Below are 22172 nucleotides of genomic sequence, written 5' to 3' on the forward strand. Positions count from 1 at the left end.
ATTTAGCCTGACCACGTTCCAGCCGAATGAACAAACATCGTCTGTCGATTTCTCCGGGAAAAGTGACGATGGAGTAGCGCGGAGACCTACTTTCGTTATGTCGAAGTGATGGGATTTATTTGGGGAAATTAGAGAAGACACAAATGAATTATTTTGTGCTGGATTTAAGATGCCTGGCATTGTTGTGTTCAAAAGAAGATGGTCGGCGGGATCGGATGACTTCGTTCTACCAGCCCTATTGCTAATGATTCTGCATGTAATATGGTGGGTATCCACACAATAGAATAGACTTATTCAATCAATGGCTTAAAAATTGAATTTCACGTACGTAAGAAAGAGGATAAAATGGTGTATTTTCTAGATATACCAACCATGGGGAATTATTTATTGCGATCATTGATAAGCCCGATTTCACACCTTTCTTAAATTACAAGCACATGTGTGTTTGTTTTCTTAGCTTTGTGGCGGATCAAATATTAGTTACGTTGTGATAAAGAATTCATGTATTTCCCATTTCTTGGAGTGCTGCTTGGCTTTTAGGTTACCGCTTCTTTTGACAACAGAAAACAATATATTATTAAATAATTTTTCATGAACTAAGAAAATGATATTCAATGAACAAGAAATCAAGCATAGAGCTAGTTGAAATGAAGGTATTCAATTTTTCGTCTTTAAGTTTTAACAAATTAACAAATCAATTGTCATTATATTGTTTATAATATCTGATGGGGGGGGGGGGGGGGGGGGGTGTGTGTCTTATGGGGGTTGAAACCCCCATTTCGTTCATTCAATACAAAAATTTGATGGAAATGATTGCTGTGTGCAGGGTGATAAAGACACATAAAAACAATGAATTAATGTCAGTGCAGGCTGTGTTACAATTATTGAGCATTCAATCACACATGTGGTTATTTATTAATGAATTACCTAATTGATTTTTAGAAATGAATATTTTATATTATTTCATCAATCATTCTCAATATAATTAGTTTTGAAATTTTCCAAATTCTCTATTAATATTGTATTATAACATTAACAGATATAAATGGTTGACAATACTGTATGTTCACCATACACTGGTTACAATGTAAGGGGTGAGATCAAAAGTTCAATGTCTGACGAAAAACTAAATTCACATAGTTTTCACCCCCTTAAAACTAAATATATGATGAATGTTGAAACTAATTGATTAACAAGTAAAAACAAATGAGTATGAATAACACTGTATTCCTTTTCTACTGTTTATTCACAAATGAAAGTGTACATTAAAACTATTAAATGTTCACTAAAATGAAATATTATACTGCGGTTCTTAACAGTCACTTGTCGTTTTCCGTTTTTTCCACTAAAGTGTAATCGATGTCGGATGCAGAAACATACATATTTTTTTTTATACTCCCCTTCCCCCTACGTATTTGAATTTAAATTTTTATCTGACATTGATCTTTTGATCTCGCCCCTAAGCATGCAATGATGTTAATTTAAAACATTTTTTTTCCAGGAATTGGATTTGATTTTCACATGATTTTTTTTTTTCATTATCAAATAACTTTAATTAATCATTAACCAATTAAAGTTAGGTTATTGTCCCTTTGACTATTGATTTACGTTGTAATTTATTATAGTTTGTATTTATGTATACATAACTTTCTTCTTAGAATTTACTAAATTGTTTTAATGCATTATCATGTCAATGCAGGTCTACCTTAAAATTAGTCTCAATATTTTGTACTTAACCAACAAAACTGCATTTAGTTTTATGGAGTTCCACATTATTTGAGATGGGAAATCTTATTATGAAGTATAGTGTTTTGCGATCTGAAACATTGCATTTATGGGTGACCTGTTATGATTCATAAAACTGGTATATATATCTGTGACGTGAACACACTGTTTATATACCTGTAATGTGTTGTGGTATTTAGTGTTGGTAACAACAGTCATTTGATAGTTCTGAAGAATGTAACACCTGCATAGTCTACTAAAGTCTTACCCTGTAGTGGGTGTCTGTAATCATTGTATAAATATTTTCGCATGTAGATAAATATCTCAGGTAAATAATGAATGTATAGAATTCATTCTATCCAGCTGGGTTAATGCCCACAGTGGTCCACATATCATCATTGTAAAAGGAAAAAGGGGGATGGGCAAAGGGGGGGGGGGTAGGAAGGGCAAAGAGATGGAGGAGGGAGAGATAAAATGAGAGGGAGAGATAAAGTGAGAGAGAGAAAGAAAAAGGATGCATGGGGGAAGGATGGATTGAGAATGAGTGAGAGATGGATTGGTTTATTCACTCTTATTCAGCTGTTTCACACATATAGCTTGAAGAAGTTGTTTCAATATTAACATTGCATGAGTTTGCCTCTGTTATAGATACATATCAAACATGGTATAAAGTTAATTTTGATTTCATCCATATACGATAGATTAATCATTTCTAAATAAAATCAAGATAATGTGACTATAGCGTGTCGTTTGACATAAAAAGTATAAAATGTTGAACTTATGACTGAAAAAAAAAAATGGGAGAAATGGTATCTCTCCCCAAATGACAATTAAACAGTGTTAAGACGTAACACTACTTAAATTGTAGGTATAGGCCACCATGTCTTGTATATTGTATAGTGACAGTAAAAACACAATATAGTGACAACAGCTAGGTAAACACTGAATACTACATTGAGGGCTGGGTGTTAATTGTTGTGTCGCCTGCGTTACACGCAGTGGCGACATATAGGGATCACTATCCGTCGTCCTGCGTCGGCGGCGTCGGCGTTACAAAAAATTTCTGTCACAGTTTTCTCAAGAACCACATGGGGCAACTCCCTGATATTTGGCACAGAGCATCAGTGTGGCCAACTGTATTGTGTAAGACATTTTCGAATCTGTCGCTTATCAACTTCCTGTTTGCCGGGACTTAGAATTACTTTTTCAACATTATACGTGATATATTACATATAGAATGAACTAGCAGGCGCGACACATGTCTTCCGGGGAAGACTTAATACTGCGTTTTATTAAGTATTATTCACATTTAATTTGCAAGAGAAACTTTTATTCTCCATGTGAAATAACACATGTGGCAATACCTGTTGCATGTTTTGTTTGTTTGTGTATTTTTTTTTACGTCCCCTCGAGAAGATTTGATTTGTATCACCAGCGTAGGTGAAATATCACAAATTTAGAGCTTTGCTTATAGCGCTTAGGGTCATAGCATTGATGGTTCCTTAACGTGCCGATGCCTGCTATAGCAAGGATTCTCCATTTCCCAAGGTCATACATCCAAAAGACCCATGATTCTTAATTCTAAACGCTAAGCAGTAAGCACAATGTGAAGGAGCAATCACTGTTACCTATATACAAATGTTAACATCTTAAGGTATGAAATGGCCATTGCACGAGCGGGGGGCTCGAACTCATAACCTTCCGGTGTATATGAAGCGAATGCCCTACCTCTGAGCTGGTACCATGAAAGCTGTGTAGACATTTGCAAGAATGATATCAAATGTTGCTCATGTCACGTATGTAATTTTAAAAACCTTTGATTTACACAATGAATTTACTAAGTGTAATGGCATAAAAAAGATATATATATATATATATATATATATATATATATACAAGCTGCATGGAGAATTTATCCTGTCAACAAATTTTAATAAAAACAGCAAACTTGGCCATAAATTTGATTACAAATAGCATATAACAAAATACAACGTAAAATTTTCTAACTTATATACAACGTGGCATAAGAAATATGAAATCATAATAGTTTGAAAAACCTCCTAAGAATCCAAAACGAAAGAGGAGGATTGAAAGACCCTAATGAAGGGAAAAGATGGCAACAGGGAGGTCTGGATGGAGGGTATAGACATGAGGGAACTGCTGTAGATATTCAGTTATTCACTAATTCAGAGTCCCACGACCAGTGTTATTACCACTATACTTCCACACCTGACACTTCCAATCACTGCCCAGTGATCTCCCTTATCTGCTTAAGAAATGATCGGAGAATATACTTTGAAGCGGTTGTCTTAAATGATGAAAGAATAGAACTTTTTAAAATTTTTGTAAAGTTAGAGAAGGAAGGGTGGGGACATTTCTGTAGGTAACAGCAGGACAGCTAGGTCCAAGGGGTTATACAACCAAACAATATACATATGTAGTTATCCAATTACAGAGACAGGGTACACACATGTATATATACTATAAAGAGCACTATTCCTAAAGGACCTGTAGTATAAAAATTTGCCTCTTGACACCATAATTTCAGGAATTTAATTGACAGTAATGTTTGAAGACTGTGAGGAAATGTAGGCCAAAATACCTTACAAGTTACAAATTATAGAAAATATATGGAAAAAAAATCTGGAAGGAGTTAACAGAATAATGATTGTATTGAGAGGTACATTTTGAAGGCTCAGTATGGATTATTTATTCATCAGAAGTTTACACTCAAACCGTGTAAACATAAGATTGTAACCCTCAGCCTGCACTGGCTACCTTCATTTCTAAGTAGGTACAGCATATAATAACCCAGGAGATAAAGCACGTTGTAGCTTTGTTTGTATACAGTGCTGCAAAATGAAATCAAGCAGCATTATGGCCACTTAACCAGGGACCTTTCCTTATTACAGAAATGCCTTTCCTCCCGAGAGAATATTTCTTCCTTCCATTCATCCCCAGAGCATAAGGCTTAAGAATAGCTAATTATCCTAAGGGTTGATTAATTCCGGGTACTGCAGAATTAATACATGCTGATGTAACATATCAATTATGAGACAGTCATGATTTATCCCTTATAATTAATAGAACCGTTATCATTCTCTAGTGTCTCTAGGAGTAGATTACTTACAGGCAGAAACATAGTTAACTGATTGCTCAAAGATAGCTGATTTATAGCTGATAAATTGGTTTTAGTTTGGACACCTTTTCCTGATTCATCAGTGATCCTAATGCCATTTGATATAGGCTTTGCCTTATGTTTAACAGTATTAAGCACCCTGCATACCACAGGTTACAAATATATGATACCCACTGCATAATGCTTCAAGACAATTTGTCAATAGATTGCAGTAACCCTTAATCTTCGATGTACCAGAATACATATGTGGATCTGGCCTATTTTAACTGAAGTGCAACTTAAATTGATTGGCAATAAGCTGTTTTACATCTTTTTGAGAATTTTTCACTCATACTTCACCAGCTGTAGTATGCAGATATAGTGCTCAGGGCCGTAGCAGTGAGCTATGGTTTGAAATTCAGTCTACTAGCTGTTTAACATACCAATGTGTGCCATGAAAGGGGAACTCCGTTTTTAATTAAGGTCATTATATCCACAAGACCTGTAATTCTCACTTCCTTCTAATTGCGGAGCATTTGGGGAAGGGCAATCACTGCCTATGTTTACTTCTTAGGTTTGATACGGCTATGACTTGAACGGGACTTGACCTGGTCATGAAGAGAAAAATTCTACCAATGAGCTGACTCCATGACCAATATTACAATCAGTAAAAATACAAATGCTTAGAAATGATCAAGCTGGAGTTAAGTTCCCATCACACTGTTTCAGAGGCTGCAACCTCATATCTTAGACCTGTATACTATAGGTTTCACTGCTGTTTCTTTTTAAGAGAAAAAATTGTGACACAGGCCAGACTACAAGGATTTAGACAGGTCTCCAAATATTAGATGCTTGTGATAACATCATACATAATTAATTTTTTGAATTTATCAGTTTTAAGGTAGCTCACTAGACTAATTTAAAGCTTATACTCTCAGTCTCTTTATGACACTACATCACAAGATGGCGATTTAAATGTTTTGTGAAAGTAATATTTGTATTGATCAATTTGTTTGTCTAACATTGTAGCTCAGTGGTTAAAACATTGGACTGCTGAACCCAGTGGACTGCATGGTGAACTGCAGATCTCAAGTTTAAATTCGCCAGAATCTTTTGTTCATTATATGTGTTGAAATATTTTTTTTTGAAAATCATGTTTTTATCCAAATTTGCATATTTTCTGCCTTTTTGGCATATATATACTTATTATACATGTATATCATCATATCTTTTATGATTAAATGAATTCATACTGATTCAGAAACTATTTCTGGGTGTAGTGAGCCACCTTAAGGTTACAGAAATGGTTCACAAGAATTTTTTTTAATGATTTAGTTATTAAAATTTAAGACTACAAAGAAGTAGGAAGAAGAAAAAAGGAAAAATATTTAGCTAATATTAATCCAAGTTTTAAGTAGAGTCGAGGACAAATTTAATGTTTCAGTGACTTGATTTCGATAAAGGTGGAGTTATTGCCCTTGTCTGGTTATTTTAATTCTTTCTCAAGCACATACGGTTACGTTAAAGTGGAGGGAGTCATGTGAATCACAATTAAGTAATGAGAAATTAGATTCTACAATCTTATTACTTTGGATTCAAATTAAGTGAACCAATTGCATTGAAGGACAGTTCTGTGTACCTTGGGGCAACAATTAGCCAATAAGAAAGGAGATGGCAATTAGCCAATAAGAAAGGAGATGGCAATTAGCCAATAAGAAAGGAGATGCAGAAGGAGAGATAAAGGGCAGAGAAAAAGAACATAACCAGAATGAGAGTTAATTATAAAGAAGGTAACAAATAATACATGAAAAGATAACAATATCTTACAATAAAAACAAATCTGAGGATCGGCAAAAGATCGGCAAAAGCATATTTAATAAATCAGTTTGGGTTAATTAACACATATTTGTTAAATATGTAAATGCATGCATATAGTGCTTGCATGGAAAGGTGAAAATGACAAATCAATGTGTCTGTGCATAGATGTCTACTGATCAAACTCTTTGAGTTGAGCATGAAGCGACTGTGATCGAGTTCTGAAACTTTATACTACTAGGATATAGCAAAGCACCTGGTAGCCTAGCTTTAATTAATTTAGATACTTGAAGGCAGGCCTTAAGATCATAAACTGAGAATATTCTTGAGTCTAAATTTCAAATCCAGCTAATTCTTTTGAAATAATTTTCATAAACAATAAAATTTTCAGTATATGTTTGCATTTGATTTGATTTTATAAACCTGCATTTTTTTTTTTTTAGAACATCTGTGCTAGATAAATCTTCAGATATAAGTATAATCAAAATTTTTACTTTTAAAGTCTGTTCTTGGGGCCAGATTAGGAAGTGGAGTTTGAGACACAACATCTGATAACATGCAGTCTCTATAATTGAAAGATGAGAGGAGTTTTCATAAAATTTTATCAAACTGAATCACAATTATTAAGACAATTTTATTGGTTACATGTTTGGAAATCATATTTGATCCAGTGTATTGAAAATGATTACATGTATGGCAATATATGGGCACCTGTTCTTTGCTGCAATATGGCTCAATGTTTCTGATGTGATCATTGTTAACTTGAAGTGAGAATCATAGACGCCTTATGGGAACAGGTTTATTCTAAATTTCCCGATGGTTCAGGTCATGATGAATTTAATCGGAAGCCATGGCATTCATTATCTGTAGTTGTTTTCGTGATTATTGGAGGAGTACTTGAACATTTTTGGAATCTTCGTTCTCTTAGTTGTAGGAATGAGGGGAGTAGAGAGGAGGTCATCGTACTAGCAAATTACAGTTGGTTTCTGTTGCCAATGTATGATTAAATTATATGTATTGACTAACTTGGTTCTGATGCCAGAAGCACTAGGACTCCAGCCAGAGTTATGTAAATGCGAGACCTCTGGGTCTGTGCTTAAATTGTGTTTTGCGGTCTGTGATCATTGGAGATTTCTGCAGGGATTCATCAAGATGATGGCCTCCAATTGCTAGTCGGTACTGCTCAATTACAACCCTACAATGTCTAGAACTGTTTTTCAGTAGACAGCCCCAAGTAAAAAGGGATGCATGCAATTTGCAAATTTTGTTTTCTTTTATGTACCATCCCTCTTCAATTATGGTATTGTCCTCCCTCTGATTATATGAGTGTGGGAAACTGTATCGCATTATGAGTTTAAAGACTTGATCTGGTAATGGTGCATGTTGTTAGTCCAGATATATCAATATATTGATCTTTTCATTAACTGTTGAATTTATCATGTTTTATTGATTTTAAAACGTTTCCTTTGATATTTACGGTCAAGCGTGAAATTGGAGAATCAGTGAACCGTGATAGGTCAGCTCATCGTGAGAGTCGAAATTTAAAATCAAGATCATTTTGTATTTGAATAGCTTAATTTCTGTAAATACATTGTATATTTTTTATCTGACATTAGAGTTTAAAGGTTTCAGTTATTCATTTAGTAATATTTTCAATTATTTTTGCATTATAGCTATAAATGAATTTTGCATATATTTATCTTATTGGGCAAGGTGCATCCATAACGCCCAGCTTGTTTTCCTTCACATGGTGTAATTATATGACCATATAATTATATAGATTTATACAGATCTTTACAAGTTTATAAGTAATCTTCTTTCACCAAGGATAGTTATATAACATTAAATGCTAAGAGAGTGCAGATCATCCGACTATAAGCATTCATTTAACCTCCCAGAATTGACAGGTTAGAATTACATGTTCATATGAATTGGTAGTTCTTAACATGTTTATATGAATTGACAGTTTTTAACATGTTTATATGAATTGACAGTTTTTAACATGTTTATATGAATTGACAGTTTTTAACATGTACATGTTAATATGAATTGACAGTTCTTTAAATAATGTACATATAATGAATTGACAGTTCTTAACATGTACAGTACATATGAATTGACAGTTCTTTAAAACATGTACATATGAATTGACAGTTCTTAACAGGTACTAGCTTATATTTATATTACAATTCTCATTTTCCTCTATGCACCAAACAATTTCAGCCTGCGACACAATCCGTTCATATTGACTATGAATGGATTATATGAACTAGCTTAATTAAGCATGCAACTGAGAGAGCGTAATGATTTGAAAAAATACAACATGTGTTACAAAGATCTCGCAAGTCACACCTCGGATTAATATTGTAAACTTGCGTGGATTATCATCCCAATCTTGTGGTCTCCTAGCCCCAATCTTGATAAAAGAAGTGTGACGTCATGTCAATGTGTTACGTACGTCACAATACGATTATGACAGAGGCTAGGAGTTCGTTTTATGCAACAAAATAGAAGCAATATAAACAAACGGTGTTTTAGTAAATCAATATGAATATAAGAAATGAACATCACTTTTTAGCTGTTCATGGTCAATATGAACGGATTTTGATTTGAGGAAAACTCTCTCTGAATCGCTAGGTCGATTCACAGAATTTGCCTCAAATCCAAATCCGTTCATATTGCAATTGACCATAAACAGCTAAAAAGTGCATGATGTTCATTTCTTAAATGAATTGACAGTCCTAAGTTAACATGTAGGCCCTATATATGAATTGACAGTCCTTAACATGTAGGCCCTATATATGAATTGACATGCAGTCCTTAACATGTAGGCCCTATATATGAATTGACAGTCCTTAACATGTAGGCCCTATATATATGAATTGACAGTAAATTCTTTTCATGCATGTGCATATGAATTGGCAGTTCTTAACATGTACATATGAATCGATACATGTAAGTCTGTTCCATGAACCCACAACCTTCCTGTATGAGTTTTCAGCTGGAACATTGAGTATGGCACATGTATGAGTTTTCAGCTGGAACATTGAGTATGGCACATGTATGAGTTTTCAGCTGGAACATTGAGTATGGTACAATTTGTAGCTGTATGAATTTTCAGTTGGAACTTTGAGTATGGTAACTGTATAAATTAGGGGTGTGATTTTTCCCCTTTTCAGAGGAAATCTTCTGATTGACTCAACCCTTACAGAAATTACATATGGAAAGTGTACTTGACTTACAAAAAAAAAGTATACTTCGCTTATTAAATTAATTTTCGAAAAAATGAAACACTCTAAGTTTGATCTAAATTAAGTGACAGAAAACGGTATTTTGCCAGGTAGGGTGAGGTGTGTTCCTCCCTTTTTGACCAATGCATCTCTGATTTCTGAGGAATTCAGTCACATCCCTGATAAATTTTCAGCTGGAACATTGAGTATGCTAGCTGCATTCTCTCATTGGTAGTTACTTCATACTGCCATATGATATGTAATTTGTTTTTATGGACAGTGATGTATTGCGTTTTATTACTGCGTTGTGCCGATTCTGTTGCAGTATATCAGGAGATATAGTGGAGTTAATTGTGTACCAAGCAATGCAGATTCATTTGTGACTTCTGCTAACCTTCATGAATTATCATAATTATGTTATTGTACTGAGGTCAATAACAAGTGGAGGATGCAATATGAAGCAGTATATATATTTATATATATATAGACTGCACACTCTCATTTGCATCAGACAGATTAGGGTCTACTTCCTCTTTGTTCTCCCAGATTTGTATTGATTTTTTTTTTTAAAATCCCAAGTTTATCTAGCTGATAAAATGATTCTGGCAGAACAGCGTGGGCTCTGATCACGCATGTTAATTTCATTGTCTTGAAATATTGATTTGATTTGGCGGAGAAAATTTTTCCATGAATTCAATTTTCTCTTGGTTTCTTTGCAAGCTATTTATCATAATACAGACCACTCAGTGTGCAGTTTTTCTTGTCCGGTAATGGAATGTATGGATAGTTTACACTGACTGTCAGTCAAAGTTGAAGAACCATCACCATATTTGTTTTGCCATCTCAGCATCACATTCTTGAAGGGGTCAAATTTTTTTTATCTATTTTAGATGATATATATATATAAAGTCTCTTTTATCAGAGTAAAATTAAAAGAAAAAACTGTAAACACTTTCTTGAAATATTTCGGCTGTGTAACTGGTCTTGAAATAAAGAAGAAGACCAATATATTTCAAGATAGTTTTTGGAGATTTTTTTCATGTATGTATAGCATTAATAGCTCTAAATCTGAAAAAAAAAATTTGTAAATGTGCTATTGTGATAGTTTTGTAAGTAAAATATCTATAACCATATAAACATTAATAAAATTAAAACTTTTAAGTTCAATGTTTTATCAAACTTAAATATAGATTTCGGATCTATTAGATATATAACATTATACATAGAAATCAATTTTTGTATAGGATGACAATAATGTAATCTTGCTTCATTCAGAGGCTTATATGAATTAAGAGCTTGTCTACGAGAAAACCATGCAAAATGTGATGGAAGCAAGGTTGTCGGATCAACAACATATTTTGAGTGTAATAAAGTACATCAATATCAAATACTTTGGCATATTTTTTTCGGGAGTGTAGTCATTGGACAGGGGTTTGCAGCCATGTTACTAAAAATAGCACTTTTGTTCTGACAAAAGGGTAAAATTATGTATATTTTACCCTTTCTATTTAAAAATTCTAATAGGTTATTGAAAATGGATTTTTAAAAATTGACACAGTTTGTAAAACAACTGGATATACATATTCATATTGTTTAGTGGGACTCTAAAATTTTACTTCCGTTTAAGTGCACAAAGGTCACAAATTTGGCACGATTCCAGATTTTGATAAATTGCAGAAAATGATAACTTTTGAATCAACTAGTAGTCAAAAAGTAACGCTTTGATTTATTCAAAATTACTTTCATCTTATAGAAAAGAAGTATATTTACGATATATCAAAAATCTGTCTTTGGACTTTCGATTATAGTAAATATATTAATACTTCAAGTTGGGCATTTTTTCCTGCTTGTAGAGCTTTTATTCTGGTAGCCACCTAAACCTGTTTGCCATGCATGGTCCTTGTTATCTTATTAAGTCCTATATAATTTTATGATTTCACATCAGATGACCAGAAGTATGTATCAATCATTTTTTGTTGCTATGGGTCCTGGTTGCCATGGTGACAGATTGCAAAATTTGAAAAAATAACGTTTTTAAAGAATAATATGCATCGTATGAATAGTTGTAATTTAACAAAATTGATATATGTGTACTTTTAAGATGCAATTTTTAAAAACAAATTTCATGCCAATTTATATTATGTTATATATAATAAATTCTTTATTTAGACAGGATAGCACGATTAGTACAAATGACTAGTTTACATTGTGGTCCTTCAGAGATTTAAATATACCACAAGCAATTGGATCATATTTCTTCATAGATTTGCTTTTCCCATGGATACAATAAGGATAAATCTTTTTTTTTTTTTTTTTAAATCTGACTGGTTATTGAAAACATTCTGAAATAATCAAACTCAATCGCAAATACTAAGCCAGACAGCAATGTAACTTTTGAAAAGTTGTATGAGAGTCACAATATTGACATATAAACAAGAGTTGTCAGATGACTGTACCTAACCGTTTGTTCAAAAGGTTAAAAGTTTTTGAAAAATAGGTCAAAGTCCAAGGTCGACGTTGACAGTTCTGGTAACAAAAGAAATGGCATCTATGTTTGAAACATCAAAGATCTATCACTCTTGGTTCAAAAGATGTAACCAAGATAAAGTTTTTGAACAGTACGTCAAAGTTCAAGGTAAAGGTCGTTAGGTCAAACCAAAACAAAGGTCTCTTCATGAGGCATCTATATATGTAATATATCAAAGCCTTATCCCTATTGGTTCAAAAGACATAGCCCAGGTTGAAGTTTTTTTTTTTAAAAAATAGGTCAAGGTCACAAGGTCGAAAGTCTTGGTACCACATCAAAGGTCTCTTCATGGGGAATCAATAAGGGTATATCAAAACCCTACCCCCTTGGTTTAGAAGCTAAAAGGAATGTGCATGTTCTTTTCTTGTCTTTCTTTTGTTTTTTATTCTTACATGTAGCGTATTATTTACATTATTCTACATTCTAAATCCATGCGAAAGGGTTCGAAGCAGCCATATTCAATACCGGAAATTAATTATTATAAACATTATATTGAGAGGAGAGGGGTGGTAATGGTAAAATGCTCTTAGATAGCGAATGATCTTGTTAAAATCATAAAATAATCAATAATGTTGAATATATCTAAATACAGAAATATTCTTTGCATTCGCACTCCATGCACTCCTAACCAGTAATCACATAAATTGCACTGAAGATGAAAGTCAGATAATAATAACGTCCGAATTCGCACAAAAGTAAAGAAGTTCGCTTGTAATAATTAGAAATATAATTTGTAATGAAATGTATTGTTTATACCTGACCCGACTGGTATAGTCTGTCCTGTCTAAACACATACAGTGTAGCTCAGGTGAGAGGCCCCGTAGTTGGCACTCATCACCAGGGCGGGGGGTGTGGGTGGGTGGCAAATATTTTTATAGAACCCCCCAACCTCCCTAAAAATTACTTTTAACACAACCCGAAGCTCAAAATCCTTGATAATGATAATAATGGGGGGGGGGGGGTTCTAAGGATTTAATTCATCAGTTCAAGCTTCCATTTCAATTGTTTATTGATTGCCATAAAAAGTAGAGGGGGGGGGGGGGGGGGGGGCTGATTTAGCTAAAGAGACCTGATCGAAATAATCTTCGGTTTCCCTGTCAGATAAATGATTTTTCCAATTTTTTCCCCAATCAATTTCTCATGATGAACAAGGTATAGTGACGATCCAAACTCTACCTACATCAATGACTTTAAGAAACTACATTAGCATGTATACATATACGTAATACCATCAGTTTGCAATATCTATATATTTGTTGTTGGTAACATAGAGAAAGGTGTAAATTTTTGCATGTTGAAGCGTAACCTATGATTAAACATTGAGTATGTCTTACTGTTACATTGAGTACTGAAGAAGAAAGAAAGATACCAGCAAACTGTTACAGTATACATTCTTAATTGAGAACACGTTATGCATTTTTGTTTCACACTTTTGTTATTTTGTCCTGTCCTCATTACTTAGTGCATATATATAAACTAATAACATGGGTTGTTGTTGTTGTTGCACTAGATCCTCACAAGCTCCATCTGGACTGACTATAGATGCATATTTTCTTTGATTTCCTCCATATAACATCTAAGCATTCTCGGTTAATGCATGAATTATCAAGGAAAGAACGCTTTCAGTTTTTCAATGACAAAATGCCTGATCATGCACTGGTACTAGTTTGCAGTATTAACAGGACGAAGTACCGGATACTTTTTAAACCCTGCCAATATTTAGAAATTTCTGGATTACATTCACAGATACTGTTATTTCTTTCACTGATATCACATAAACATGATGTACAAATTCTCAAATCCCATTTCAAGTTGGAATCATAATATTCCATAATATTGCTATCATTTTGTACCTTCTACGTATGAAGAGTGCATCAAAGGGGAGGTAATTCCAGCAACAGGTCTATTTCATTAAAAGACCCCCTTTTTCATATAAAATAGTAGATTACTGGGATTTATTTATTAGAAAATGTTAAATCTATAAATAAAATTAAATTTCCAAACAATTTATGCATCTAATATCACAAATTTTAAATCTTTAATCTTTTAAAAGATAATTTTAAATGCTTGAAAATATTCATTTTTGTCAGTTTTTAAATTTTAATTGCAAATGAACAGCCAAAAATCCAAAGTACAATTTTTTATATTTTACAGACAAGGATTTGATATTTAAGTATTATACACTTTTAAAGAAATTTAAGCGTTACTTTTGCAGCAACACCTATTTCAAAATTGACCATATAACACAAAATGAAAAAGTTTGGCACAATGCCAAATTACAGGCTCCATGTAATCTCTATATGGACACTTATGATGTCAAACATGATTTCTCCATAAGTGGCTTACATGGAAATATCATAAAAAATCCATTCTTTTCATAAGTCTTCAGAATTGATTTGCATTTTTGAAAAAATAAAACCCTAATATTTAAGGATTTTTCTTGTGTTCAAAGACTAATACACGTGTAAATACAGAATGTGCTGTTACTAAAAATAGAAACGACCTATCAATAAATTGACCTCAAATTATAATTATTCCAACCATATACTCCAATGATATAAATGATTAGAAATGATATTGATGACCACCATTTCCTTCATTTTTATATATTTGCATGGTTTTCTCGTAGACAAGCTCTTAATATATAGGTTTTCTAACCCAAATATTAAATAAGAAAAGTTTATAAACCTGATTTTTTTCTGTCACTGAAATATAGTAAATCTTGATTTTACAACAAAACTAAATTTCCAACACCAGAATGCCTGCTAATCCAAGTGGAGAACATCTGAAGCAGAGCAGATTGATAGACTGTGCACTCTCATTTGTATCAGCTAGATCAACACTCTGATCAGGGTCTACTTCCTCTTTGTTTTGTCAGATTAGTATTGATTTTTAATATATATATATATAGATATATATATATTCCTAATTAAAATAAATAGTTGATGAAAATCAGAATAAAACGTTCCATAAAAAGCAATTGTATATGTTATAGTTGACTGCTATCATGCATTGTAGTGCTTTCTCCATATGTCTTTTTGGTTCAAAGGCAGATCAAATAAACTTTTGTATGTATATAATGAACTGCCTGCTAGCAATGTAGTACGTCCTATAAATATCAGCAGAAAAAAACTTTCCCAGGCTATCAATAGGTTTTATTGCAACATGATCCATGCAGGATAATTCCCTCCCACCTCTCTATATGTAGTATGTTGGTGATGGAAATCAGAATTGCACATTCCATAAGAAACAATCCTTTCTTCGTGTCTACATGGTTCATCAGGCAGTTCATACACATACAAAAGTTTATGCTTAATTTTTGTGTATTTAATCTGCCTCGAACCATAGAGACATATGGAGAAAGCGGTCGGGCCTAGCTGTATATGTAAACATATTGTTTTTTATGGAATGTGTCATTCTGATTTTCATCAACTATTTATAATTGTACCGAATCAATTTCTAAAATTTAAAGCACTTAAAATTGACCAACAACACAAACTACTAGATAAATCCTATATAGGACGACCTGTCCGTTCCTTGGGACAAATGATTATTATGATTAAAATTTTACAAATGAAGAACCTTGCATTGATATGAAATATTTAGAGTTTATTTTACACTGGTAAAGACCAGCACTTCTGTGTGTGCAGTACCATTAATTATTGATGTATCTGTGTTGTAGGCTGCTGATCCTGTGCATTACAATGGGTGTGACCGCCTCGGACTACGACGACTCGTGTTTTGTCGCCAGCGTATCCCTGAGATCCTTTGACCTGGGATACATAGTCTCGCTTGCAGTCGGGCTCGTTTTAGAAACGGTCCTCTTCTGGGTCAGTTTGAGAGGGACCATTTTGGAACCAGCACCACGAGTTAGTGTGCAATACATCCTGTACATAAGACTAGGTGAGACTGTAAATGCTGTATAACAGGAAGGGAGAAAATGTAATGGATCAGACCGGGATTTGAACCCGGGCCCGCCGTATCTCTAGTCAGGTGCTCTGCCAGCTGAGATACCTGGGCACTGACGATCAAACCCGTCCGACTGCTACATTCCTCCCTCCTTAAATTGTCTTTGCTCTCGAAAGAAACAATCCAAATTCTTTTTGCCCCTGACAGGACTTTCACCTGCAAGTCAAGGGGTGTTCAATGCCACCATATGTAACTGGAAGGGAGAAAATGCAACATACCAGACCAGGAATCTAACCCTAGCCCCCTGAATCTCCAGTCAGGTTCTTTACTGTTATCATGTTGTGTATTTGTAGTTAACAACTTTGCAAATTATACCTGAAAGCTTGGATAAATGAAGTCACTTTTTACAGTATAACCCATAACAGTATCCTGTTTATTATAGTCAGTTAAATATTAAGTGATACACCACTTTCTGTTATTTTCCCCACACCTGAAATGTGAATATGTCCTAAGTTGCAATCATTCTGTCGATTAACACACTGAAATCTGTTCTGACATGATAAGGTGAAGATAACGAACAATGATCAATCTCATAACTCCTATATGGAATACGAAATTAAGAGTTTAACAAACACAGACCCTTGGACATGCCAGAGATGGGATTGGGTGTCTAGGAGGATTAAGCATCCCCTGTCGACCGTTTTGATCAGGCAAATGGAATAATCTATACTCACAATCAGTGTGTAAAGTGCGGCCTAACACTTGGTACATATATGAAACACATCAGACAGCATTTGACCCAATGACAGGTTGTATTGGCAAACAAGATTGTTGAAACGACCATAGAATTTGCAAAAGGCTGACATGTGATGGGGGTACTATTGTTTGCAACATTAGACGGGCAGATTGCACTAATATGTAGAAAATCGAGATGCATGTATTGGTTGGAAAGTTACAATGGCTGACAGCAGCCATCAGTTTGAACCAATGTTTTGAGTGTAGCAACCTGTTTCCAGAAATATCGTTGACAAATCTTAACATTTTGCACTCAAGCCTCAAGTGTAGAATATCAGGGCAAAATCTACATCAACAAGTTGTTTTTGTGTTGGAAGTAAAACCCATACACGTACACTTTATACTAAAGGTCGATATCGGGTTTGAAATCTGCATCCCCCACCCATCCACACATACTGCACCCCTGTTGTATTCTAACTGGTGATGTTCCTGTGTTTTACTGTATGTAATGTTCAATTAGGAACTGTCGTGAATAGTTTTAAGTTTGTTGCGTATTTCATTTTCTAGTATGTAACGTCAGGGTTAGGGTTAAAGGCTAACATTAAAGGTTAGGGTTAAAGGGTTAGGGTTAAAGGTTAGGGTAAGGAGTCTTTTGTTGTTCACTATTAAGGGATGAATTTGTTGATAAGTACATTGGGTATGTACTGCTTTAGTTTTCTGTCACATTTTTAAGAAGTTTTGAACTATCAACTGACATATAGTTGCTTGTACAATAGGTTCAGTTTCAGATTCCTTAAAACCTCTCTTTCTCAAATGTTTTTGAAATTCCTTTAAAGTGGTTCAGAGTGCAGATTTGTCTCTTGTATAATTTCTCAAATGCCTAGTGCATTCTCCTTTGATTAAGCCCTTGAAAACTGATGGATTATGTGCACTTTGTCTGAGTAGGTACTGGGAGCTGTTGATGGGTTTGTTATAGAAACAAATGTCTAATTTTGCGCTCTAGCTTTACAGAATTTTAATTGTCCCGTTTGTGTAATTGGCGGCATTGTTTAAAAAAATAATTGAAGTATCATATATATATATATATCATACTAGGTAAATCTCAGCAATATGTGGAAAGAATCACCAAATTAAAAAAAACCTTTGATTTCAGCAGGAGATTAGTTAATGAAATAATTAGTATGAAGTTGGCATCTCTGAATCTGCTGTGATAAAATTTTGGTCAGCATACTGGAAATCAGAGATTGAATCTCAATTAATGATATCAGTACCACAGAATAAAGGAACAAGAAACAATTTATTTCTAGGTTGAAATCTGATACCGCCTGTAAGTATAGAACGTACAAGAAACTTTCACTGATACTTCACATGAAGCGGCTTAGGTGTATAAAGTGTACTAAATGGATTTTGTAATTTGACCTTAAAGACATTTATTTACAGGTGTAAAGTGTGAAGGAAATTATACATGCTTACACTCGAAACACTGGTGTAAACTGGTGGAGAGAGAGTAAAGTCAGGAGAGAGAGAGAGAGAGAGTAAAGTCAGGAGAGAGAGAGAGAGAGAGAGAGAGAGAGAGAGAGAGTAAAGTCAGGAGAGAGAGTAAAGTCAGGAGAGAGAGAGAGAGAGAGAGAGAGAAAGAGAGTAAAGTCAGGAGAGAGAAAGAGTAAAGTCAGGAGAGAGAAAGAGTAAAGTCAGGAGAGAGAGAGAGAAAGAGAGTAAAGTCAGGAGAGAGAGAGTAAAGTCAGGAGAGAGAGAGAAAGTCAGGAGAGAGAGAGAGAGAGTAAAGTCAGGAGAGAGAGAGAGAGAAAGTCAGGAGAGAGAGAGAGAGAGAGAGAGTAAAGTCAGGAGAGAGAGTAAAGTCAGGAGAGAGAGAGAGAGAGGAGTAAAGTCAGGAGAGAGAATGAAGTCAGGAGAGAGAGAAAGAAAGTAAAGTCAGGAGAGAGAGAGAAAGTCAGGAGAGAGAGAGAGAGTCAAGTTTCAATCTCAGTACTAAGTGTCAGAGATTTGAATCTGCCCTGTGTGGAACATTAAGTGATAATCAGTACACCCTGTCTTATCTCCTAGTGTAACACCTCTCACAAAATCAACAGGGAAACTGTGTAACAGCTGCATTATGGGATATTGATTTAGCCTGCATGGCAAATCAAAAGAAATTATTCATGTATCTATTGTAAGAGACACTGCACATCTGCAAAAGAGGAGGTCTCCCCTAGGCTTTTAATAATTATCAATTATTGAAAGTTCCCTTCAAACACAGTATCACAGTGACATGATGATGGGGTTTTATATCATATAAATTATAGGTGATTACAATGAATTGATGTATGCTTGACATATAGGATTAAATTCTAGACTTGTAGCTAACATTGTATTACCCTCTTCTCATTTTTTCCTGTATATGACATCTGTGTTTTTTGCAGACTTGTGGAGAGAAGCCAATTACATTCAATTTGTTTTTTGGAGTTTCATGGTATTGACTTACAAAATGTATAAACCCTGTATCATTTATTTCTGTAGCAAATATCGATTTGCTGGAATTACTGCCATTTGACTTGTTGGATGTGGTAAACTAATGATGGGTGCACTTTTCACTTATGGTTCTGTCAACTGATTTAGATTGTTCAAAGATTTGGTTTAAAGTCAGAATTTTTTTGGGGTGGGTGGGTAGAGCTTTCTGCATGTTCTCTTCATGTAAATGCATATATTCACAACTCTAAACAATATGTCAACTGCTGAAAAGATAGAGAATTCATATTAAGATCTATGTGATGTACAGTGTATCAAACAAGATTGATATCGCCACAATTATTGGTGGGGGGTGGGGGGGTGGGGGACAAACATGTTTCACAAATACTTCTTGTCATTAAAGGCCCCAAATTGGAAAAAAAAAATTACTGCTAATTACTTATTTATTTTCACAACAGTTTATAAATTTGATTGATGTATTGTCCTGAAACATTGAATGAGTCTTGTAATATTTACCATAACTATAATGTACTACTTGTGCCTGGCCGAGCTTGGAAAGCAAATAACAATTTGTTCACGTTGATTAATTTTGTAAACCAACTGATAGTAATTTTCTCATTTATTGAGTGAAGCCCATGTTGAACTAAGAATTGATTTCTTTACACTGTAAGTCCGGAATGGGACTGATCCAGACTCTCAAATCATAATGATGAAGTGGGAATGTAGGGCCACAAAAAGTTTGCGGTGTGAGAACTATCATATTTTATATTGGATTTTTTGGGGTCTAATATTAAATGTAATTGTTCTGTTGATTGATCTCAACCACTGTCTTGTTTTATTATGAAATCTCATATCAGAAGTAAATTGATTGTCTAAGGGAAAAACAGACAGGTTTTACAGCCTTTTTATTGAATAACAAATTCAGCGTTTGTTTTTAAACTGACATTCCTTTAGTTGTGCAAAGGTTTCAAGGGCTAGATCAACATACAGCATAGGCACTTGTGGTCCATGATCCGTAGTCACTTACATGAAGACTTCTAAGGCTTAGATATATTTTCTCACACGTTATTTCTGGGTGATAATTAATTTAAAAGGACAATTAAATCTCTCTCTCTCTCTCTCTCTCTCTCTATATATATATATATATATATATGTATATATATATATATATATATATCCGTATGTGTGTGTGTGTGTGTGTGTGTACAAATACATTTATCTGCACACTTGATAAGATTTTTATCGTTTCAAAAATGTTGTTACAGTTTAAAGGACCCACTGAGCTGACTTGTTCAAGGATACCCTTGACTTGGCAGATTATGGTTTTTAGTGTGGTAACTAACTATAGTTTGTTTTCTGCTCTCTACACACACTCCAGTTTATTGATTGCTCCTTCTTTTAATTGATCCATAAATTTACAATTTAAAACTAAATGTACGAAGGCGATATGTACAAACTGCATCGCTGTATACTGTCAGCTCACTGAGCATTACATTAATGTAAAGATAAAGACTCAACCCTCACAATCCAATAGCATAAATCAGTATTATTCACATTGTGTATGTATCTAAAGTATATATCTAAATGTAAGATGTGTCTCGGGAATTTATAGGTACAAGCTTTTACAATATATAGTCATCAAGTCTATTAATTTAGCCTGTAATGTATGTACATTGTATACAATTCTGTAAATGGACTGTATGTGTGTGTGTGTGTGTGTGTGTGTGTGTGCAGTTTTTGAAAGGTTGAGAGGACTTTTAAAATCATGTTAACTATAATTTCAGTGAGGTTTTCCACACAAGCAATTATGACATGGATGTGATAATCTCTATCCTACAAAAATTTGTATAGTTTACCCAATTCCCAAATGAAGTTTAATTCAGGTCCTGTTTATCGTTTTATAGCAACAGTTTTATTCTCATCTGTTCTAGCTGTTTGCTATTGTGATGAAACTTGTCTCCAATGATATTGCAATTCTTTCTGGCCCAATGGGTGCGAATTTATGAAATAATTTCATTTCAGAAAATTTCAACACACAGTTGTAATTTCCAGAGAAAAGCCATACATGTTGTAAATCAATGGAAATAAGAAACGTACATGTTACAGTAGTAAATCAATGGAAATAAGAGAAATAATGTATTTTGCTATGAAAATGCTGCATTGTAATGCTTCATGCCTAAAGTTTTAATAAAATAATTGATATGCTTTATAGTTTTCAACAGTATAACTCCTTGATATCATTTTCCGTTCATTCACTGGTATTTCTTTTTGTCTCAGGAATTCTACTGTTCGAGCTCTCCTGGCAGGTAGTGGGTGTGGTCTGGTTAGCAAAGCACTACATAAGCTGTCCATCAGAAATTCCTAAGAAAGTGACACTTGGTAAGTCATGACCATTTGAAAAAAATTACATCTGCAAGGTTTGATCTGTCTGACAGTGATATAGGCCTAGGCTGTGTATTTTGAAAATTTTCCATTAAAACACTCTGACACACATGCAAGTGACTATTCAACTTAATTGACATAAAAAATAAAATCTATGAAGGAAAATAACAAGATATGAATATAAGGAACAATATCTTGTTTGTTGGTATTATGAGGGATACACGCATAAAACATAGGAAACACAGTGCTTTGCTAGTTTTGCAAA

At 34.0% G+C, this 22172-nt stretch overlaps 1 protein-coding gene and 1 long non-coding RNA gene across 8 annotated transcripts in view; one reads left to right on the top strand and one right to left on the bottom strand.

Annotated features, from left to right (window-relative positions):
- The window catches only part of LOC125673338 (diacylglycerol lipase-alpha-like), a 71132-nt gene continuing 48960 nt past the window's right edge, over positions 1–22172 (top strand). For 3 of the 7 annotated variants that reach the window (XM_056161113.1, XM_048909882.2, XM_048909885.2), the window contains exons 1-3: positions 28–264; positions 16098–16318; positions 21803–21904. In XM_056161113.1, the coding sequence (XP_056017088.1) occupies positions 170–264; positions 16098–16318; positions 21803–21904 (418 nt within the window). In that variant the 5' untranslated portion in view covers positions 28–169. Of the gene's footprint in view, positions 265–16097; positions 16319–21802; positions 21905–22172 lie in introns of all 7 variants that reach the window. The other 4 variants (XM_048909883.2, XM_048909884.2, XM_048909881.2 and 1 more) reach the window with 4 other exon arrangements.
- LOC125673342 (uncharacterized) overlaps positions 21616–22172 on the bottom strand; it is a 28574-nt gene continuing 28017 nt past the window's right edge. Inside the window, exon 3 of the long non-coding RNA XR_007369439.2 lies at positions 21616–21886. This is a non-coding gene — a long non-coding RNA (uncharacterized LOC125673342). The remainder of the gene's footprint in view (positions 21887–22172) is intronic.

Source organism: Ostrea edulis, chromosome 3, assembly GCF_947568905.1.
Source record: "Ostrea edulis chromosome 3, xbOstEdul1.1, whole genome shotgun sequence".
Classification (NCBI taxonomy): domain Eukaryota; kingdom Metazoa; phylum Mollusca; class Bivalvia; order Ostreida; family Ostreidae; genus Ostrea; species Ostrea edulis.